Raw genomic sequence first — 19,620 nt, 5'->3', positions numbered from 1 at the left:
TGTGGCCTGTTCTGTGGCCCGCTCTGTGGCCCGCTCTGTGGCCCGCTCTGTGGCCCGCTCTGTGGCCCGCTCTGTGGCCTGTTCTGTGGCTGTGTCTGAAATGGCAACATATAGGGATCTTTTCAAAATTAGTGCACTATATAGGCAATAGGATACCATTTCAGACACAGCCTGTGTCATATCCAAAGGGATGCACAGATGTGTAGTTGATGTGATTTAGGCTTGGGTGGTATCCAGATTGTCATACCGGAATATTCAGTAATACTGGCACTGAACACAAGGGGCACTATTTTCAAACCCCACTGAGTCTCTGTAATCCTAAGGGTAGCAACGCTAACAAGTATACATGTCAAAACCTATAGGAAATGCTAGCTAAATGCTAACATGTGCATTGCGGACATTTTATACAGTCTCTGACATTAAACTGTTTTGCAGGACAAACATCTCAGCCCATAAAGTTATACAAGTAACTAAAAAATGCATCTCACAGTTTGCTGCACTGTCAGGGATTTCTTCGTCGGAGGACGATATAGCGAAATCATCGTTGGAAAAAGATGACCAAAATGCAGCAGGGTTGTGATAGTTCATTTTTGAACATTTAATAAACTCAAAAACGAACATACAAAAATAACAAAACGAACTCACGATTTACAGACAGTCCTGTTAGGCTTACACACGCTAAACATGAAACAATCTCCCACAAATACACAGACAAACACACCCAACTAATATAGGACTTCCAATCAAAGGCAACACCACACAGCTGCCTTCAATTGGAAGTCCACCCCAATTAACTCAACATAGAAACAGATCAACCAGACTACACATAGAAATACATCAACATAGACCATAACTCAAAACCCGGAAATAATAAATCAAACGCCCTCCTAACTAACACACCAACCTGAACCACATAAAACAAATACCCTCTGCCACGTCCTGACCAAACTAAAATGACAATTAACCCTTATACTGGCCAGGACGTGACAGTACCCCCCCCCCCCTTAAAGGTTCTAACCCCGGAAGCACCTTAAGAAAAACAAGAAAAACAACCCCAAACAACAACAAAACAAAAATTCCCCCCCTACTAAAGGGAGGGAAGGGAGGGTGGCTGCCGTCAACGACGGCACTGTGCTACACCCCCCTCTCCCCAACCCACCTATATCTGGAGGTGGCTCTGGTTCTGCCCGTTCCAGGCAGTCGGGCCACTCTGGCATCGCCGGGGGGCAGTCGGGCCACTCTGGCATCGCCGGGGGGCAGTCGGGGCAGTCTGGCCACTCTGGCAGCTCGGGGCAGTCTGGCCACTCTGGCAGCTCGGGGCAGTCTGGCCACTCTGGCAGCTCGGGGCAGTCTGGCCACTCTGGCAGCTCGGGGCAGTCTGGCCACTCTGACATCTCCGGGCAGTCTGGCCACTCTGACATCTCCGGGCAGTCTGGCCACTCTGACATCTCCGGGCAGTCTGGCCACTCTGACATCTCCGGGCAGTCTGGCCACTCTGGCAGCTCCTGACTAGTGGGTGGCTCTGGCGACTCTTCACTGACGGGCGGCTCTGGCGATTCCTCACTGACGGGCGGCTCTGGCGACTCTTGACTGACGGGCAGTTCTGGCGACTCTTGACTGACGGGCAGTTCTGGCGACTCTTGACTGACGGGCTGTTCTGGCGACTCTTGACTGACGGGCTGTTCTGGCGACTCTTGACTGACGGGCTGTTCTGGCGACTCTTGACTGACGGGCTGTTCTGGCGATTGTTGACTGGCAGGCAGCTCTGGTGACTGTTGACTGGCGGGCAGCTCTGGCGACTTTAGACTGGCGAGGCTGGGTTTACGCACTAGATGCCTTGTGCGTTGTGCTGGTACTGGGCGTACCAGACTGTGAACACGCACCTCCAGGCTAGTGCGGGGAGCGGGAACAGGACGAGTCAGACTGGGCTGACGTACTTCCGGGTCCGCACGAGAGACAGGAGCTGGAAACCTAGGGCTATGGAGGCGCACAGTCGGTCTTGATCTTACCTCCTGCACAACCCGTCTTGGCTGGATGGAACTAGTAGCCCTGTACGAGCGGGGTGCTTGTACAGGGCAGACTGGGCTGTGCAGGGGCCTGATGGTAGCCGTGCGTAGAGCGGGAGTTGGGTAGTCTGGTCCTCGGAGGCGTACCGGCGACCAGATGCGCTGCTCAGGCATCCTCCTACCAGGCTGGATGCCCGCTCTAGCACGGCACCTGCGAGGGGCTGGAATAACGTGCACCGGACTGTGCGTGCGTATGGGTGAGATAGTGCGCTCCTCAGCGAAACATGGCGCTCTCCACCTCATACGCTCCTCCATATAACCACGGGTAGCTGGCTTCCGGCTCTTCCTAGGCCTAGCCAAACTACCCGTGTGCCCCCCCAAAAAAATGTCTTGGGGGTGCCTCTCGTGCTTCAACGCCAGTCGTGTCCCTCGGAAACGTTCCCGGACCATACCAGCCTTACTCCATGGGCCTTCTCCGGCCATAACTTGCTCCCATGTCCATCTCTCCCGATTGTCCAAATCAAAATTCCTCTGCTCCTTCCTCTGCTGCTTGGTCCTGGTTTGGTGGGAGATTCTGTCAGGGATTTCTTCGTCGGAGGACGATATAGCGAAATCATTGTCGGAAAAAGATGACCAAAATGCAGCAGGGTTGTGATAGTTCATTTTTGAACATTTAATAAACTCAAAAACGAACATACAAAAATAACAAAACGAACTCACGATTTACAGACAGTCCTGTTAGGCTTACACACGCTAAACACGAAACAATCTCCCACAAATACACAGACAAACACACCCAACTAATATAGGACTTCCAATCAAAGGCAACACCACACAGCTGCCTTCAATTGGAAGTCCACCCCAATTAACTCAACATAGAAACAGATCAACCAGACTACACATAGAAATACATCAACATAGACCATAACTCAAAACCCGGAAATAATAAATCAAACGCCCTCCTAACTAACACACCAACCTGAACCACATAAAACAAATACCCTCTGCCACGTCCTGACCAAACTAAAATGACAATTAACCCTTATACTGGCCAGGACGTGACATGCACACAACAAATATTAGACAGTGAGGTTCTTTATCCAGGAGGGGATTCTCTGCTGTTACAAAGAGAAGCTTAATTTTTCAAGAAGCTAACCAACTAGATAACTACTGAGTTAGTAAACCAAATGCACAACTGCAGAGCATTTAGCGTATTTTAGACAGTTAACTTAATAGTTATAATATCAAGCTGGCAAACATTTTGTTGTGAATTCCGTACTGTAGCTCCTGAGTGGTGCAGCGGTCTAAGGCACTGTATCTCTGTGGAAGTGGCATCACTACAGTCCCTGGTTCGAATCCAGGCTTTATTACATCCAGCTGTGATTGGGAGTCCCATAGGGCGGTGCACAATTGGCCTGGCTAGGCCCTCATTGTAAATAACAATTTGTTCATAACTGACTTGCCTAGTTAAAAAGAAAGGGAAAGGAAACCAAACCTTGACCTTCAATTAGACCATAGAATGACAATACTGAGGGGAAAATCAATTGCAAATGTTCTGCTCTGTTGTATAAGGAATTTGATGTTTCAGAGATAAAGGCTGACAAGACCGAGATAAATCTAGGACTATCTAGCTCAACAAATAAAAATATATAGATCGTCTGGCGTGTGCTGCACAATAGTGCATGACTCACGAGGCTCCTTGTCTCTCTGTAGTTGTGTGCTTGTAAACAAACACCATGTGACTGGGTATTACCGGTTAGCAACATAATGTAAAATAATGTGACAGGTGAAATGAAGAACCTAATCTTCTTTATCTTCTAACGTATATATATATATATATATATTTATGTTGTATTGGCTGTCATGTTTAGTGATTTATCACCTACTACACCAGACTTGACCTGCCGTTGTTAGCCAGATACTTTACCAGTACAGATACCAGTACTGTAAAATAAGTTGAAAAGATGGAACGGAATGAGTGTGGTGGTGAGGGAGAGTGGTACATGTCGCAGATTCAAACTCTCTGTGTTTGTGTGTCCCAAATGGCACCCTATTCCCTTTATAGTGCACTACTTTTGACGAGGGGGCCCGTAGGGAAAGTTATTAATTAAATAGGGAGAAGTGGATCATTTGGAACACATCCTCTGTCTCAAACAGCTCTTTCTTTATCTCTTCCTCGGTTATTTCTCTCTCTCAGCAGGCCGTTATCTTGCAGAGCAGTGTGGTCTAGTACCATTATAACAATGTACAGTATACAGTAATATACACTGCTCCAAAAAATAAAGGGAACACTTAAACAACACAATGTAACTCCAAGTGAATCACACTTCTGTGAAATCAAACTGTCCACTTAGGAAGCAACACTGATTGACAATACATTTCACATGCTGTTGTGCAAATGGAATAGACAACAGGTGGAAATTATAGGCAATTAGCAAGACACCCCCCAATAAAGGAGTGGTTCTGCAGGTGGGGACCACAGACCACTTCTCAGTTCCTATGCTTCCTGGCTGATGTTTTGGTCACTTTTGAATGCTGGCGGTGCTTTCACTCTAGTGGTAGCATGAGACGGAGTCTACAACCCACACAAGTGGCTCAGGTAGTGCAGCTCATCCAGGATGGCACATCAATGCGAGCTGTGGCAAGAAGGTTTGCTGTGTCTGTCAGCGTAGTGTCCAGAGCATGGAGGCGCTACCAGGAGACAAGCCAGTACATCAGGAGACGTGGAGGAGGCCGTAGGAGGGCAACAACCCAGTAGCAGGACCGCTACCTCCGCCTTTGTGCAAGGAGGAGCAGGAGGAGCACTGCCAGAGCCCTGCAAAATGACCTCCAGCAGGCCACAAATGTGCATGTGTCTGCTCAAACGGTCAGAAACAGACTCCATGAGGGTGGTATGAGGACCCGACGTCCACAGGTGGGGGTTGTGCTTACAGCCCAACACCGTGCAGGATGTTTAGCATTTGCCAGAGAACACCAAGATTGGCAAATTCGCCACTGGCGCCCTGTGCTCTTCACAGATGAAAGCAGGTTCACACTGAGCACGTGACAGACGTGCCAGAGTCTGGAGACGCCGTGGAGAACGTTCTGCTGCCTGCAACATCCTCCAGCATGACTGGTTTGGCGATGGGTCAGTCATGGTGTGGGGTGGCATTTCTTTGGGGGGGCCGCACAGCCCTCCATGTGCTCGCCAGAGGTAGCCTGACTGCCATTAGGTACCGAGATGAGATCCTCAGACCCCTTGTGAGACCATATGCTGGTGCGGTTGGCCCTGGGTTCCTCCTAATGCAAGACAATGCTAGACCTCATGTGGCTGGAGTGTGTCAGCAGTTCCTGCAAGAGGAAGGCATTGATGCCATGGACTGGCCCGCTCGTTCCCCAGACCTGAATCCAATTGAGCACATCTGGGACATCATGTCTCGCTCCATCCACCAACGCCACGTTGCACCACAGACTGTCCAGGAGTTGGCGGATGCTTTAGTCCAGGTCTGGGAGGAGATCCCTCAGGAGACCATCCGCCACCTCATCAGGAGCATGCCCAGGCATTGTAGGGAGGTCATACAGGCACGTGGAGGCCACACACACACTACTGAGCCTCATTTTGACTTGTTTTAAGGACATTACATCAAAGTTGGATCAACCTGTAGTGTGGTTTTCCACTTTAATTTTGAGTGTGACTCCAAATCCAGACCTCCATGGGTTGATAAATTGGATTTCCATTGATTATTTTTGTGTGATTTTGTTGTCAGCACATTCAACTATGTAAAGAAAAAAGAATTTAATAAGATTATTTCTTTCATTCAGATCTAGGATGTGTTGTTTAAGTGTTCCCTTTATTTTTTTGAGCAGTATATATCATCTTGGCTTCAGTCACTCTCTGCTCATGCTACTGATGGATTTACCAGTTTAAGGAGTATGGAGTATGGTATGGAAACATTTATTTTTAGTTTGAAACTATTATGCAAATATGGAATTAGGCACGATAGTTTATGGACAGGAGAACATATGCATGTTTATTTCATAGATCTATGGAGCCATATAGCAAATGAAGCCACTACACCAGATAGTATTAACAGATTGTTACAGCAGATAGTATTAACAGGTTGTTACCTGTAGCCACTACAGCAGCTAGTATTTAAAATAACAGATTGTTACCTGTAGCCACTACAGCAGCTAGTATTTAAAATAACAGATTGTTACCTGTAGCCACTACAGCAGCTAGTATTTAAAATAATAGATTGTTACCTGTAGCCACTACAGCAGCTAGTATTTAAAATAACAGGTTGTTACCTGTAGCCACTACAGCAGCTAGTATTTAAAATAACAGGTTGTTACCTGTAGCCACTACAGCAGCTAGTATTTAAAATAACAGATTGTTACCTGTAGCCGTTAGGCTATAGCTGTTATGCTAAATGCACACTACTAAATGCAGCATAATAAATACAGCATACTAAATGCAGCATAATAAATACAGCATACTAAATGCAGCATAATAAATACAGCATACTAAATGCAGCATACTCTATCTATATCTAGATGTAGATCAGATGTGACCGGTAACAACAAGCATGATGCCCACGGCAATAAGTTAACAATGACACAGTCTCAGAGAGATGTTCTGGATTCCATCCCTCTCCTTTCTTAGAGAAACTTAGACAGACGACAGACATTTTAATTAGTGTGTCTAATCTGAGCACCACAGGAATCTGACAGTGGGTGTGGGCTTGGAGCGAAGGAGTGGGTTCTCTCTCTCTCTCTCTCTCTCTCTCTCTCTCTCTCTCTCTCTCTCTCTCTCTGTCTCATTTCAATTTAAGGACTTTATTGCCTTGGAAACAGATAATAAAATAGATAATAAACAAAAGTTAAATAAACAATAATTTTAAAAAAATGAAACGTGTTCCCTCTGAATGTTTTCGGTGTCTGAGGTGTACTCTGCCTCTACTCTCTGTCTGCGTCCCAAATGGCACCCTATTCCCTGCCTAGATCTCCAGTTACCCATAGTGCTCTAGTGCTGTGGCAGTAAATGTTACAGTAAATATAATTAGGAGGTAAGGAGATCAAATCAATGGGGGGAAAGATAGCACAAAACAAATCAAGAAAACACCATGTGATAATAAAAAATTAAAAAAAAGGGGGTTTGCGGTATTCTCAATTGTGATCCCAAGATTGTGAGATAAAGATTGAGGAAACTTGTTGGATTCCTAGTTGTGACCTCCCTGGCTCCCTCCCTGCTTGCTTTGTGGTTATGACAACTCAATGAAAACAGAGGTAGTCACTCAGTGGCGTGACTCATATCCTGTTGCTTTTGTTATATCCTGTTGATAGACTTGAGCGCATGGTCAGAGGGGCCGGTACATAATTACAAATCATTTGTAGACTGCAAATTGACTGCAAGAAGCCCAAACAGATATAATATTTGACTAAAACATAATTATTTCAAACCTTGTTTCCATTTGTATAGGATCACGTGTCTCTCTATTATGCGTGGAAATACTTGGAGCTGATATCCTGGTGATTTCTGTCGTGTGTGTGTGTGTCCAACAATGAAAATGTAAAAAATAAAACATAGGTGCCCAAATACAACCACCCTGCTGAATCCTGCTGTATGGGTTGATTGGACCAAATACAACCACCCTGCTGAATCCTGCTGTATGGGTTGATTGGACCAAATACAACCACCCTGCTGAATCCTGCTGTATGGGTTGATTGGACCAAATACAACCACCCTGCTGAATCCTGCTGTATGGGTTGATTGGACCAAATACAACCACCCTGCTGAATCCTGCTGTATGGGTTGATTGGACCAAATACAACCACCCTGCTGAATCCTGCTGTATGGGTTGATTGGACCAAATACAACCACCCTGCTGAATCCTGCTGTATGGGTTGATTGGACCAAATGCATCGCCAGCTGGGGAACCCTGTTCTACGGATTGGTTGGACCAAATGGATACGGCCACAGAACTCTTTTTTTCCAATACAAGTTTACACTGTAAAATATAATGTAATGTTAAAAAAAGTAAGGAAACCGATTTGCCTTGATTTAATTTAAGTTAGATGAACGTATCTCAATTGGAGTCAATTGGACCCCGAATGGATACGGCCACACTGTATAACATACAAGTCTACAGTTTATATGTTCATGTACATGTACAGCACAATCCCTCAGTAAACGTTCAATGTTGCCTGTCATTAAGTTGACTCACAGTACAGTTTTCATCAGAACGTTCTTCCCATAAAGGTCAGGAATGAACATTGAACACTGGACACTGGATAGTTCTTCTTCACAGGCTGTGTCCCAAATGGCACCCTGGACTTCGGCCCAAAGTAGTGTACTATGTAGGGAATAGGGTGTAATTTTGGACGCAAGCAACACAGTCTTCTTGATGAATTAGGGTCCCTTTGAAAACGGACATAATTGTCTGTCAGAATCTAAAGCGTGGTGTAACATAGGCCTACAATTGTCTGCGTAGGTGGAGGTTGATACAGCACAGACATGGCTTATGTAATTACAAGGGGTGGGATGTTCGAGGAGTTGACATTAATGAAACAATGGGTTGTCTGTCCCCAATGTGTGCGTTGGACTGTGTAGTGTAGGCTAGATCTTGTCAGCATGTGTTGGACGGGACAGGCACTCACCCTGGCAAGTAAATGATGTAAACAAATCACTTTCTTGCTGTGTTGTATTTGTAGCATACTGTTTTGTTGATGTGATGTGTAGTACATTAGTTCCACAGCACTGAATATTGTCAAATTGTATATGATGTAGCTGGCTTTTTGTAGGCCTACTGTATATTTGACATTTCAAATGGTACAGTGCCATTGTAAGAAAGGGGAGAGCAAGGGTGCAAATAATGAGTTATAAGCCACGTATGTCTTTGATTGTCCTCCCTGTCAAAGTGCATTATATCTCAACATGGCCTTAAGAGCATTTCGTATTATTCTGTACGTAAATTATAATTTGTATGAATACAGTATGTTATGAATTGCATATCGTACGATATGTTATGAATTACAATTTGTACAATACGTTACGAAAACCTTGTGTCTACCGTTAGCTAGTTGGCTAAGGTTAGCTCTAGGGGTTAAGGTTAAGGTTAGGGTTAGGGGAAGGTTGAGCTAAAATGCAAAGTATTTGCAAAGTCGCAAATGAGCTAAAATGCAAGATTTGTCTGTGATGAGATTTTGAACTTATGGGTCGCTAGATGTTTTTGCGTTCTACGCCTACCCATCCACCCTGACCAACCAGCTTCCTTTCATTTTTTGCCTTAAGTAAACTTTTATCTTATGTAACAGTACCAAACGTAACATACTCATTCGAGTGTCCCGGATTTACTTTTTACTATGTTACATCTAGTCTATGAGATCAGGCTGGATATCTGTTGTATATGCATTTTGTCTGTTGCATCACAGGGTTAAGCAGTCACAGTTAATTTCCTAAAACTTGCCTTGCTAAACCTGTGAAATCAAAGGGTGGGACCCACTAATCCTTCTCTGTAAGACTTTTCTCCTCTATTAAATTTACTCCTCAGTTCAGACATATTATTTATAGGCTTCCACAACCTTGAACAAACCTTGAACATGCCCAGCAAAGTGACGATAGTTACAAATGAGGAGGTCAATTTCACAACAAATAGTTGACAGAAAATAAGTCTGTCAGGAGTCACACCAGGGCGCTACATAAAAACATGGGAAATGACAGTTTGGTCTTACCTTGACTGAGCTATTTCTATAGGGCCTGATGCCGTGTGTACAAAACAAGAGGTTTGGTTTATGTATGTGTGTGTATGTGTGTGTGTGTGTGTGTATGTGTGTGTTTTTTTATACAAGCCTGTACGTGTGCGTGTGCGTTGTTTTGTGTGTGTGTGTGTGTGTGTGTGTGTGTGTGTGTGTGTGTGTGTGTGTGTGTGTGTGTGTGTGTGTGTGTGTGCGTGCGTGTGTGTGTGCATGTGTGTTTTTTCATACAAGCCTGTACGTGTGTGTGTGTGTGTGTGTGTGTGTGTGTGTGTGTGTGTGTGTGTGTGTGTGTGTGTGCATGCGTGCGTGCGTGCGTGTGTGTGTGTATGTGTGTGTTTTTTTATACAAGCCTGTACGTGTGTGTATGTGTGTGTGTGTGTGTGTGTGTGTGTGTGTTTTTATACAAGCCTGTACGTGTGTGTGTGTGCGTGTGTGTGTTTTTATACAAGCCTGTACGTGTGTGTGTGTGCGTGTGTGTGCGTGTGTGTACGTGTACGTGTGTGTGTGTGTGTGTGTGTGTGTTTTTTTATACAAGCCTGTACGTGTGTGCGTGTGCGTGTGCGTGTGCGTGTGCGTGTGTGTGTGTGTGTGTCTAAAGAATGGAAGCTACAGCCATCATTGTTCTCAGTATTGACATTGGAGCAGAGGTGTAGGCTGCAGGATCAGGCAGCTTTCCTCAGGGTAAGGGTGTGGTCTCAGTCCAACTCCAACCCAATTTCCACAAAACACAGCACAGGAGAGAAATGGAGGGAACAGACTTGGGTGGTTGTATAGGACAAGGCAGTACGACTCACCTACCCAGAGTTTTAGCGCCATCTAATGGCCATTTCATACATTTGTATGTTTTATTTATTTCACCTTTATTTAACCAGGTAGGCTAGTTGAGAACAAGTTCTCATTTACAACTGCGACCTGGCCAAGATAAAGCATAGCAATTCGACACATACAACAACAGAGTTACACATGGAATAAACAAAACATACAGTCAAAAATACAGTAGAACAAAAGAAAACAAAAAGTCTATATACAGTTAGTGCAAATTAGGTAAGTTAAGGCAATAAATAGGCCATGGTGGCGAAGTAATTACAATATAGCAATTAAAACACTAGAATGGTGGATGTGCAGAGGATGAATGTGCACATCTTGGCCATTGCATTATAACAAGAACTTGTTGTAACCATGCAGTGAGTGACAGGTGACAAGCTGAATGGTTTGCTGAAGCTGAGTGGTTTGCTGAAGCTGAGTGGTTTGCTGAAGCTGAATGGTTTTGCTGAAGCTGAGTGGTTTGCTGAAGCTGAATGGTTTTGTTGAAGCTGATTGGTTTGCTGAAGCTGAGTGGTTTGCTGAAGCTGAATGGTTTTGGTGAAGCTGATTGGTTTGCTGAAGCTGAGTGGTTTGCTGAAGCTGAATGGTTTTGTTGAAGCTGATTGGTTTGCTGAAGCTGAGTGGTTTGCTGAAGCTGAATGGTTTTGTTGAAGCTGATTGGTTTGCTGAAGCTGAGTGGTTTGCTGAAGCTGAGTGGTTTGCTGAAGCTGAGTGGTTTGCTGAAGCTGAGTGGTTTTGTTGAAGCTGAGTGGTTTGCTGAAGGTGAATGGTTTGCTGAAGCATGTTCATGAGTCAACAGTACTGATGTTATCTCATGTTTTGTTTTTCAGTAAAACCAAGGCAGAAACTGACCACACCAGAGCATAGGCAAAGGACAAGGAAAAACAAAGGTATTTCACCTACTTAGAAATCACCTTAAGAAATACTATAGTCTTTGTTTGCATTTATTTTCTATTTCATGTGATTTGTTTTCTCTCTCTCTCCCCCCTACTCTCTCTACCTCTCTCTCTCCCCCTTCTCCCCCCTCTCCCCTTCTCCCCCCTCTCCCCCTTCTCTCTCCCCCTTCTCTCTCCCCCTCTCTCTCTCCCCCTTCTCTCTCCCCCTCTCTCTCTCCCCCTTCTCTCTCTACCCCTTCCCCTCATTCTCTCTCCCCCTCTCTCTCCCTTCTCTCTCCCCCTCTCCCCCTCCTTCTCTCTCCCCCTCTCTCTCCCCCTTCTCTCTCTACTTCTCTCCCCCCTTCTCTCTCCCTCCTCTCCCCTTCTCCCCCTTCTCTCTCCCCCTTCTCTCTCCCCCTTCTCTCTCCCCCTTCTCTCTCCCGCTCTCTCTCTCTCTCCCTCCTCTCTCCCCCTTCTCTCTCCCCCTCTCTCTCTCCCCTTCTCTCTCCCCCTCTCCCCTTCCTTCTCTCTCCCCCTCTCTCCCCCTTCTCTCTCCCTCTCTACCCCTCTCCACTTCTCACCCCTTCTCTCTCCCCCTCTCTCTCTCCCCACTTCTCTCTCCCCTCTCTCTCACTCCCTTCTCTCTCCCCCTTCTCTCTCCCCCTTCTCTCTCCCCCTCTCTCTCCCCCTCTCCCCTTCCTTCTCTCTTCCCTCTCTCTCTCCCCCTCTCTCTCCCCCCTCTCTCTCCCCCCTTCTCTCTCCCTCCTTCTCTCTGTGCCCCTCTCTCTCCCCCCTTCTCTCTCTCCCCCTTCTCTCTCCCCCTCTCCCCTTCTCCCCCCTCTCTCCCCCTTCTCTCACCCCCCTTCTCTCTCTCCCCCTTCTCTCTCCCCCTTTCTCTCTCCCCCTCCCCCTCCTTCTCTCTCCCCCTTCTCTCTCCCCCTCTCTCCCCCCTCTCCCCTTCTCCCCCACTCTCTCTCGCCCCCCTTCTCTCTCCATCCCCCTCTCTCTCCCCCTCTCTCTCTCCCCCTTCTCTCTCCCCCTTCTCTCTCCCCCTCTTCTATCTCCCCCTTCTCTCTCCCCCTGTCCCCTTCTCCCCCCTCTCTCTCCCCCCTTCTCTCTCCCCCTCTCTCTCTCCCCCCTTCTCTCTCCCTCTCCTTCTCTCTCCCCCTTCTCTCTCCCCCTCTCCCCTTCCTTCTCTCTCCCCCTCTCTCTCCCCCCTTCTCTCTCTCTCTCCCCCTCTCTCCCCCTTCTCCCCCTTCTTTCTCCCCCCTCTCTCCCCCCTTCTCTCTCCTTCTCCTTCTCTCTCCCCCTCTCTCTCTCCCCCTTCTCTCTCCCCCCTCTCCCCTTCTTTCTCTCTCCCCCTCTCTCTCTCCCCCCTTCTCTCTCTCTCTCCCCCTCCCCCTCTCTCCCCCTTCTCTCTCGCCCTCTCTCTCCCCCCTTCTCCCCCCCTTTCTCCCCCTTCTCTCTCCCCTCTCTCTCCCCCTCCTTCTCTCTCCCCCTTTCTCTCTCCCCCTTCTCTCTCTTTCTCCCCCTCCTTCTCTCTCCCCCTCTCTCCCCCCTTCTCTAAAGTCCAGCCCATTAACTAACTTAATGTTGTTGTTCCTCAAAGAGTCTTTGAGATTCTTCTTGTATTGAAACAGCCCCATTAACATCTATCGTTATTAAAGGATGGCCGAAGAGGAGGAAACCAGGGAGGTGCTCTTCTCTGACTGGTCGGGTCCAGAGAAACAGGGAATGACCCTTGAGCAGTCAGGTGAAGGAGAGATCTATGTCAAAGAGGTGAAAATGGAGTCGCCTGCTGGACGCACTGGAAGAGTACACGAGGGTATGTAACGGAGTTAGCATTGTTCTTCTGTAAGGTATTCATTAACTTAATTGATTTCTACAGTTATTTAAATTCCTGATATCATATCATTTATGTAAGTTGATATACAGTAAGATTTGTTTGATCTACCTTTGTTGTATTCAAAATCCATTTTGACTGACGGATTTGTCGTGTCTTTGGCTATGCCGGATGAAGTGATATGACATGCTATTCTATAAAATCCTTTCTCTGTAATTAATATTACCTGATTGAGCTAATCATGTAAATGTAATTAACTAGAAAGTCGGGGCACCACGAAATAGTGTTTATAGAGCTGTTATCTTCCAAATAAACTCTTAAAGACCTAGTAATATTTTACATCAATAGCAGTCAATATTAATCGTCACCTTATTTCAGTCTCATCTGAAAGTTGTAAATTCTTGGTTATCTTTACGAACCCTGGCTAACAAGTTGAATCAGCAATACAAAATTGGGTTTAATTATTTATTTACTAAATACCTAACTAATCACACAGAATTACATACACACAGAATGCAAATTATGTCATACAGAAAACGTCCCTGGTGGACGGAGCCGACATGGCGGCTGGTTACACAAAGGAAAGGGGGTTGGGTTTGAGTGAAAGAGCGGGAAGACTGAGGAACAAAGGTAGAAGCTGTGCTATCGTAAATACAGTATCTTATGCATTCTAAATTACCGCCCATTTGGAAAAGGGAAATGCAATAAATATTCACTCAGAGCTGCGCTTCGGTAGGTTGGTCGTAGATGCTGGCCGTGTTGCCCAACAGAGATCTTGCTGTCCTCGGAAGAATGTCTCTGGTGGTAAATGGTATACGTTGTAGTATCGTCGTTGTGTGTTAGACTGGATACGTCGTCCGTCCTTTCCTAGCCCACGTTCCTAGCCCCCGCTGCTAACTCAACGGCTAGGAGGTATCACTTCTGTAGTGAATAAGAGTTCAAAGTTCATACCATTTGCAACCAAAGCTCACACTGAGGTTGGCTTAGTTCTGTAGTTATTATCTGAATCCTTCTGACATCGGACCGTCGCCCTAATGTACCCGGAACAGAAAGTTATTCGCCCTTTTAACGCAGAGACTGCCGGCGAAGCGGACTCGGAACAGAAAGTTATATTTTCGTCAAGGCTTATATAGTGGAGGGAGAGAAGGGCGTGTTTCATAGTTTATAACCAATGTCTCTTCACAGGGGCGGGCCACTGATTGAGCAGAGCTGTAACCTTCTGAAAACCTAATTCTCTCAATTGGAAGCTAAAATTATATTTAATCTTTCCACAAATAGTTTCATATTCAAACCTTTAAATTGCACAACAATTCCATGTGAATCTGATAACTATAATGTGTAGACTTTCCCAGATACAGTTTATGTCATCCTGTCATCAGTCATAATGTCTCAGATGACAACCGAACTGACATCATATTCATTAAGTACCAACGCATATTTTCAACTGGTTCTATTACCGAAATATGGTTCCTTTCCCCCCACTTGTTTGATGTTCCCAGACTCTCTATGTTTAACAAAGGCTTTTCAAGAGTCCTTTAGTAGAGTCAGAGAGAGAGGGAAGGGAGAAAGGTATTTATGGGGGGGGGTCATAAACCTTACCCACAGGCCAACGTCATGACAGATTTTAACATGGTATCAATGTTCTCTTGTGGGCTTCCCCTAAAGGTGATCAAATTGTGGGTGCCACCATCTACTTTGACAACATGAGTTCCGAGGAGACAGCGGAGCTCCTTAAGACCTTAAACAAACACAAGGTTGGACTGAAACTACAGAACAAGGACAAGTCACCATGCCGCTCCCCCATGGGCACTCTGTCACCCTGCCGATCCCCAATGGGAACACTGTCGTATGAAGGGAAGGGAAGGTTTGGAGGCTCCAGCCAAGACAGTATCCTGGTATGTAGCTATGTTTACTGTGCAAGCAATTTTAAGTGTATTTACTTGTGTGATGGTGCGGCAAAGATTGGACTTTTACAGGATTTGAATAAACTTTTCAGTAGCTTTTATGTGAACACCAGGATTGGGGTCAATTCTATTTCACTTCCAGTTAATTCAGGAAGTACACTGGAATTCCAATTATCTTCAATGGTTTTATAACGAGGAACATTTAGAATTGTAATTAGAATTAGGTTTACTTTCGGAATTCACTGGAATTGAAATTGAATTGAACCCCAACTCTAGTGAACACAGCCTTCTTGAATACAGACTATACACATATCTTCTCAAATATACTTACTTCCATATCAAATGTTCATACTGTATATTTTCAACAATAGTATTATTACTCAATGTAATAAATTTATGAATTACTGCAATTACTGATTTCACCTTCTTTTGACGAGAACAGAGTGGGGATGATGAAGATTACAAGCGAATATATTCCAAGAAGATTAAGCCCCGACTGAAGTCTGAGGATCTGGCTGAGGGCGTGGACGTCCATACGGAGCGCCACAGCAGCACCAGCACTGATGGCAGCACGATCACCACTATCACCCGTCGCATCACTACCTACTCTGTAGACATGCCAGGGGGTGTGGACGAGCAGCTTGAGCTCACCGGCACAGAGTTCAAAGGGAAACGATACGAGCAGTCAGAAGGGGACAGTTCGTCTCAAATCCGAGTTTTACACGGAAGCGGAAGCTCTTCAGGTATAGGAGGTGGATTGGAGGGGGGTGATTTTGAACTAGGAGGTGATGGGGTTTCCTTCACTGGGCCGCATGTAACTAGCTCTTCTGAGAAGCACTGGAGCACTGGAGGGGTGAAGACCACCACTGTTACGAGGGAGATAGAGGGGGGAGATGGTGGAGCAGCAGGGATCAGATTCAAAGGACCTAGCTTTGGAATGTCGGGGGTGAAGGGTCAGCAGGGAGACGGGAGATTTCAGGTTTCAGGTGACTCAGCTGACTACCAGGCAGGATCAGTCAATGTCACGGTCCCTGGAAGAACAACAAATATTTCCTCCAGCTCCATAGCAATGGGTAAAGGGGAGGTGAGAGGAGTAGACGTTAATTTGCCTGGTAGAGGCAGTGCAGACTGGCAGGGTAGGGTCGGAGGTTCAGTACCGGGAATAACCATTAGTGATCAACAGATGAAAGCGTCTGGGAGCGTAGGTCACTCCGGAGGCAACCAGGGTGGGGTTTCCTTACCCAGCATGCCAGGCATTGATACAGGGTTGAATGGAGACAAGATATCAAAAGACATAAGAGCGCCAAAACTTGACATCAATACCCCAGGCATAAAGGAGTCTGGCTCAGTGAAAATGTCTGTAAAAGGACCGTCAGTAAAAGGAACAACCATTGAAAATGAAAGCAAACTTAAAGGTGGCATCAAAATGCCATCATTGGGACTGAACACTGCAGGTACAGAAAGCGATGGAGATGTTAAACTACCGAAAGTGAAGTGTAGTGTAGATGTTTCGGTTCCTGGAGTAGATGTAGATGTATCAGGCCCATCTATGAATGTTAAAGAAGGAAAGAAGATAGGTGGTATTGATATCAAAACACCTAAAGTAGACATTAAAGTTTCAGGTGTTGATGTTCATGATCCAGAAGGCGGTTTCAAGATACCCAAAGTAAAGATGCCATCATTTGGAATCAAAGGAGCGGGACGTGAGGGTCCTGATGTCGATGTCAACCTACCAAAAACTGACATTGGCATCAAGGCTCCCAAAGTAGAAATTGAAGGTCCAGAACTTTACATTGAAGGCCCAGATGGTAAAATCAAAGGGTCAAAATTCAAGATGCCGACAATATCAGGACCAACAATCTCAATGCCTGACGTGGACTTCAATCTGAAAGGTCCAAAGATGAAAGGAGATTTTGATGTGTCAGGGCCCAAGATAGAAGGAGACCTCAAATCACCCAAAGTAGACATTGAAGGTCCAGATGTTGACATTGAAGGTTCAGGAGGATTTAAGATGCCAAAGATGAAGATGCCATCATTTGGAATCAAAGGAACTAAACGGGAGGGAGATGTGGATGTCAAACTACCTAAAGGTGACATCGAAATAAAGGGACCTAATGTTAACATCAAAGGTCCAGAACTTGACATCGAAGGCCCTGATGGAAAAATCAAGGGCCCACAATTCAAGATGCCATCAATGTCAGGACCAAAGATCCCAATGCCTGATATGGACATCAATCTTAAAGGGCCAAAGCTAAAGGGTGATGTCAATGTGTCAGTGCAAAAGATAAAAGGAGATACAACAGCTCCCAAAGTAGACATTGAAGGTCCAGATGTTGACATTGAAGGTTCAGGACGATTTAAGATGCCAAAGATGAAGATGCCGTCATTTGGAATCAAGGGACCTCCACTGGAGGTTGCGGATGTTGATCTCAACCTACCCAAAGATGACATTGACATCAAGGCTCCCAAAGTTGACATTAAAGGTCCATCAATATCAGGACCAAAGGGCTCCATGCCCGATGTGGACTTCAATCTGAAAGGTCCAAAGATGAAGGGAGATTTCGATGTGTCAGGGCCCAAGATAGAAGGAGATCTCAAAGCACCCAAAGTAGAGATAGAAGGGCCAGATCTTGACATTGAAGGTTCAGGAGGATTTAAGATGCCAAAGATGAAGATGCCATCATTTGGATTCAAAGGTCCTAAATTGGAGGGTCCAGAAGTTGATGTTAACCTGCCAAAAGCTGATATAGACCTCAAAGCGCCCAAATTAGACATTAAAGGTCCAGAACTTGACATTGAAGGCCCTGATGGTAACATCAAAGGGCCAAAATTCAAGATGCCGTCAATGTCAGGACCAAAGGTCTCCATGCCTGATGTGGACTTCAATCTGAAAGGCCCAATGGTGAAGGGAGATTTCGATGTGTCAGGGCCCAAGATAGAAGGAGACCTCAAAGCACCCAAAGTAGAGATAGAGGGGCCAGATCTTGACATTGAAGGCTCAGGAGGATTTAAGATGCCAAAGATGAAGATGCCATCATTTGGTTTCAAAGGACCTAAATTGGAGGAACCAGATGTTGATGTTAACCTAAAAAGAGCTGATATAGACATCAAAGCACCCAAAGTGGACATTAAAGCTCCGGAACTTGACATTGAAGGTCCCGATGGTAATATCAAAGGGCCGAAATTCAAGATGCCGTCAATGTCAGGACCAAAGATCTCCATGCCTGATGTGGACTTCAATCTGAAAGGTCCAAAGATGAAGGGAGATTTCGATGTGTCAGGAGACCTCAAAGCACCCAAAGTGGAGATAGAAGGGCCAGATCTTGACATTGAAGGTTCAGGAGGATTTAAGATGCCAAAGATGAAGATGCCATCATTTGGATTCAAAGGACCTAAATTGGAGGGTCCAGATGTTGATGTTAACCTACCAAGAGCTGATATTGACATCAAAGCGCCCAAAGTGGACATTAAAGGTCCGGAACTTGACATTGAAGGCCCTGATGGTAAAATCAAAGGGCCGAAATTCAAGATGCCGTCAATGTCAGGACCAAAGATCTCCATGCCCGATGTGGACTTCAATCTGAAAGGTCCAAAGATGAAGGGAGATTTCGATGTGTCAGAGCCCAAGATAGAAGGAGACCTCAAAGCACCCAAAGTAGAGATAGAAGGGCCAGATCTTGACATTGAAGGTTCAGGAGGATTTAAGATGCCAAAGATGAAGATGCCATCATTTGGATTCAAAGGACCTAAATTGGAGGGTCCAGATGTTGATGTTAACCTACCAAGAGCTGATATTGACATCAAAGCGCCCAAAGTGGACATTAAAGGTCCGGAACTTGACATTGAAGGCCCTGATGGTAAAATCAAAGGGCCGAAATTCAAGATGCCGTCAATGTCAGGACCAAAGATCTCCATGCCCGATGTGGACTTCAATCTGAAAGGTCCAAAGATGAAGGGAGATTTCGATGTGTCAGAGCCCAAGATAGAAGGAGACCTCAAAGCACCCAAAGTAGAGATAGAAGGGCCAGATCTTGACATTGAAGGTTCAGGAGGATTTAAGATGCCAAAGATGAAGATGCCATCATTTGGATTCAAAGGACCTAAATTTGAGGGACCAGATGTTGATGTTAACCTACCAAAAGCTGATATAGACATCAAAGCGCCCAAAGTGGACATTAAAGGTCCGGAACTTGACATTGAAGGCCCTGATGGTAAAATCAAAGGGCCGAAATTCAAGATGCCGTCAATGTCAGGACCAAAGATCTCCATGCCTGATGTGGACTTCAATCTGAAAGGCCCAGAGGTGAAGGGAGATTTTGATATGTCAGGAGACCTTAAAGCACCCAAAGTAGACATTGAAGGTCCAGATCTTGACATTGAAGGTCCAGATGGAAAAATCAAAGGGACAAAATTCAAGATGCCATCAATTTCAG

General features: G+C 45.6%; 1 protein-coding gene across 1 annotated transcript in view; it reads left to right on the top strand.

Annotated features, from left to right (window-relative positions):
- ahnak (AHNAK nucleoprotein) overlaps positions 1–19,620 on the top strand; it is a 56,591-nt gene that overhangs the window by 21,454 nt on the left and 15,517 nt on the right. The window contains 5 exon segments of the mRNA XM_045724258.1: positions 11,396–11,455; positions 13,108–13,265; positions 14,949–15,178; positions 15,630–17,525; positions 17,643–19,569. Coding sequence (XP_045580214.1) covers positions 13,109–13,265; positions 14,949–15,178; positions 15,630–17,525; positions 17,643–19,569 — 4,210 coding nt within the window. The 5' untranslated portion in view covers positions 11,396–11,455; position 13,108.

The sequence above is a fragment of the Salmo salar genome, chromosome ssa09 (assembly GCF_905237065.1).
Source record: "Salmo salar chromosome ssa09, Ssal_v3.1, whole genome shotgun sequence".
In the NCBI taxonomy this organism is placed as follows: domain Eukaryota; kingdom Metazoa; phylum Chordata; class Actinopteri; order Salmoniformes; family Salmonidae; genus Salmo; species Salmo salar.
Note: the sequence above shows the minus strand (reverse complement) of the source record. Positions and strands in the feature narration are given on the sequence as shown.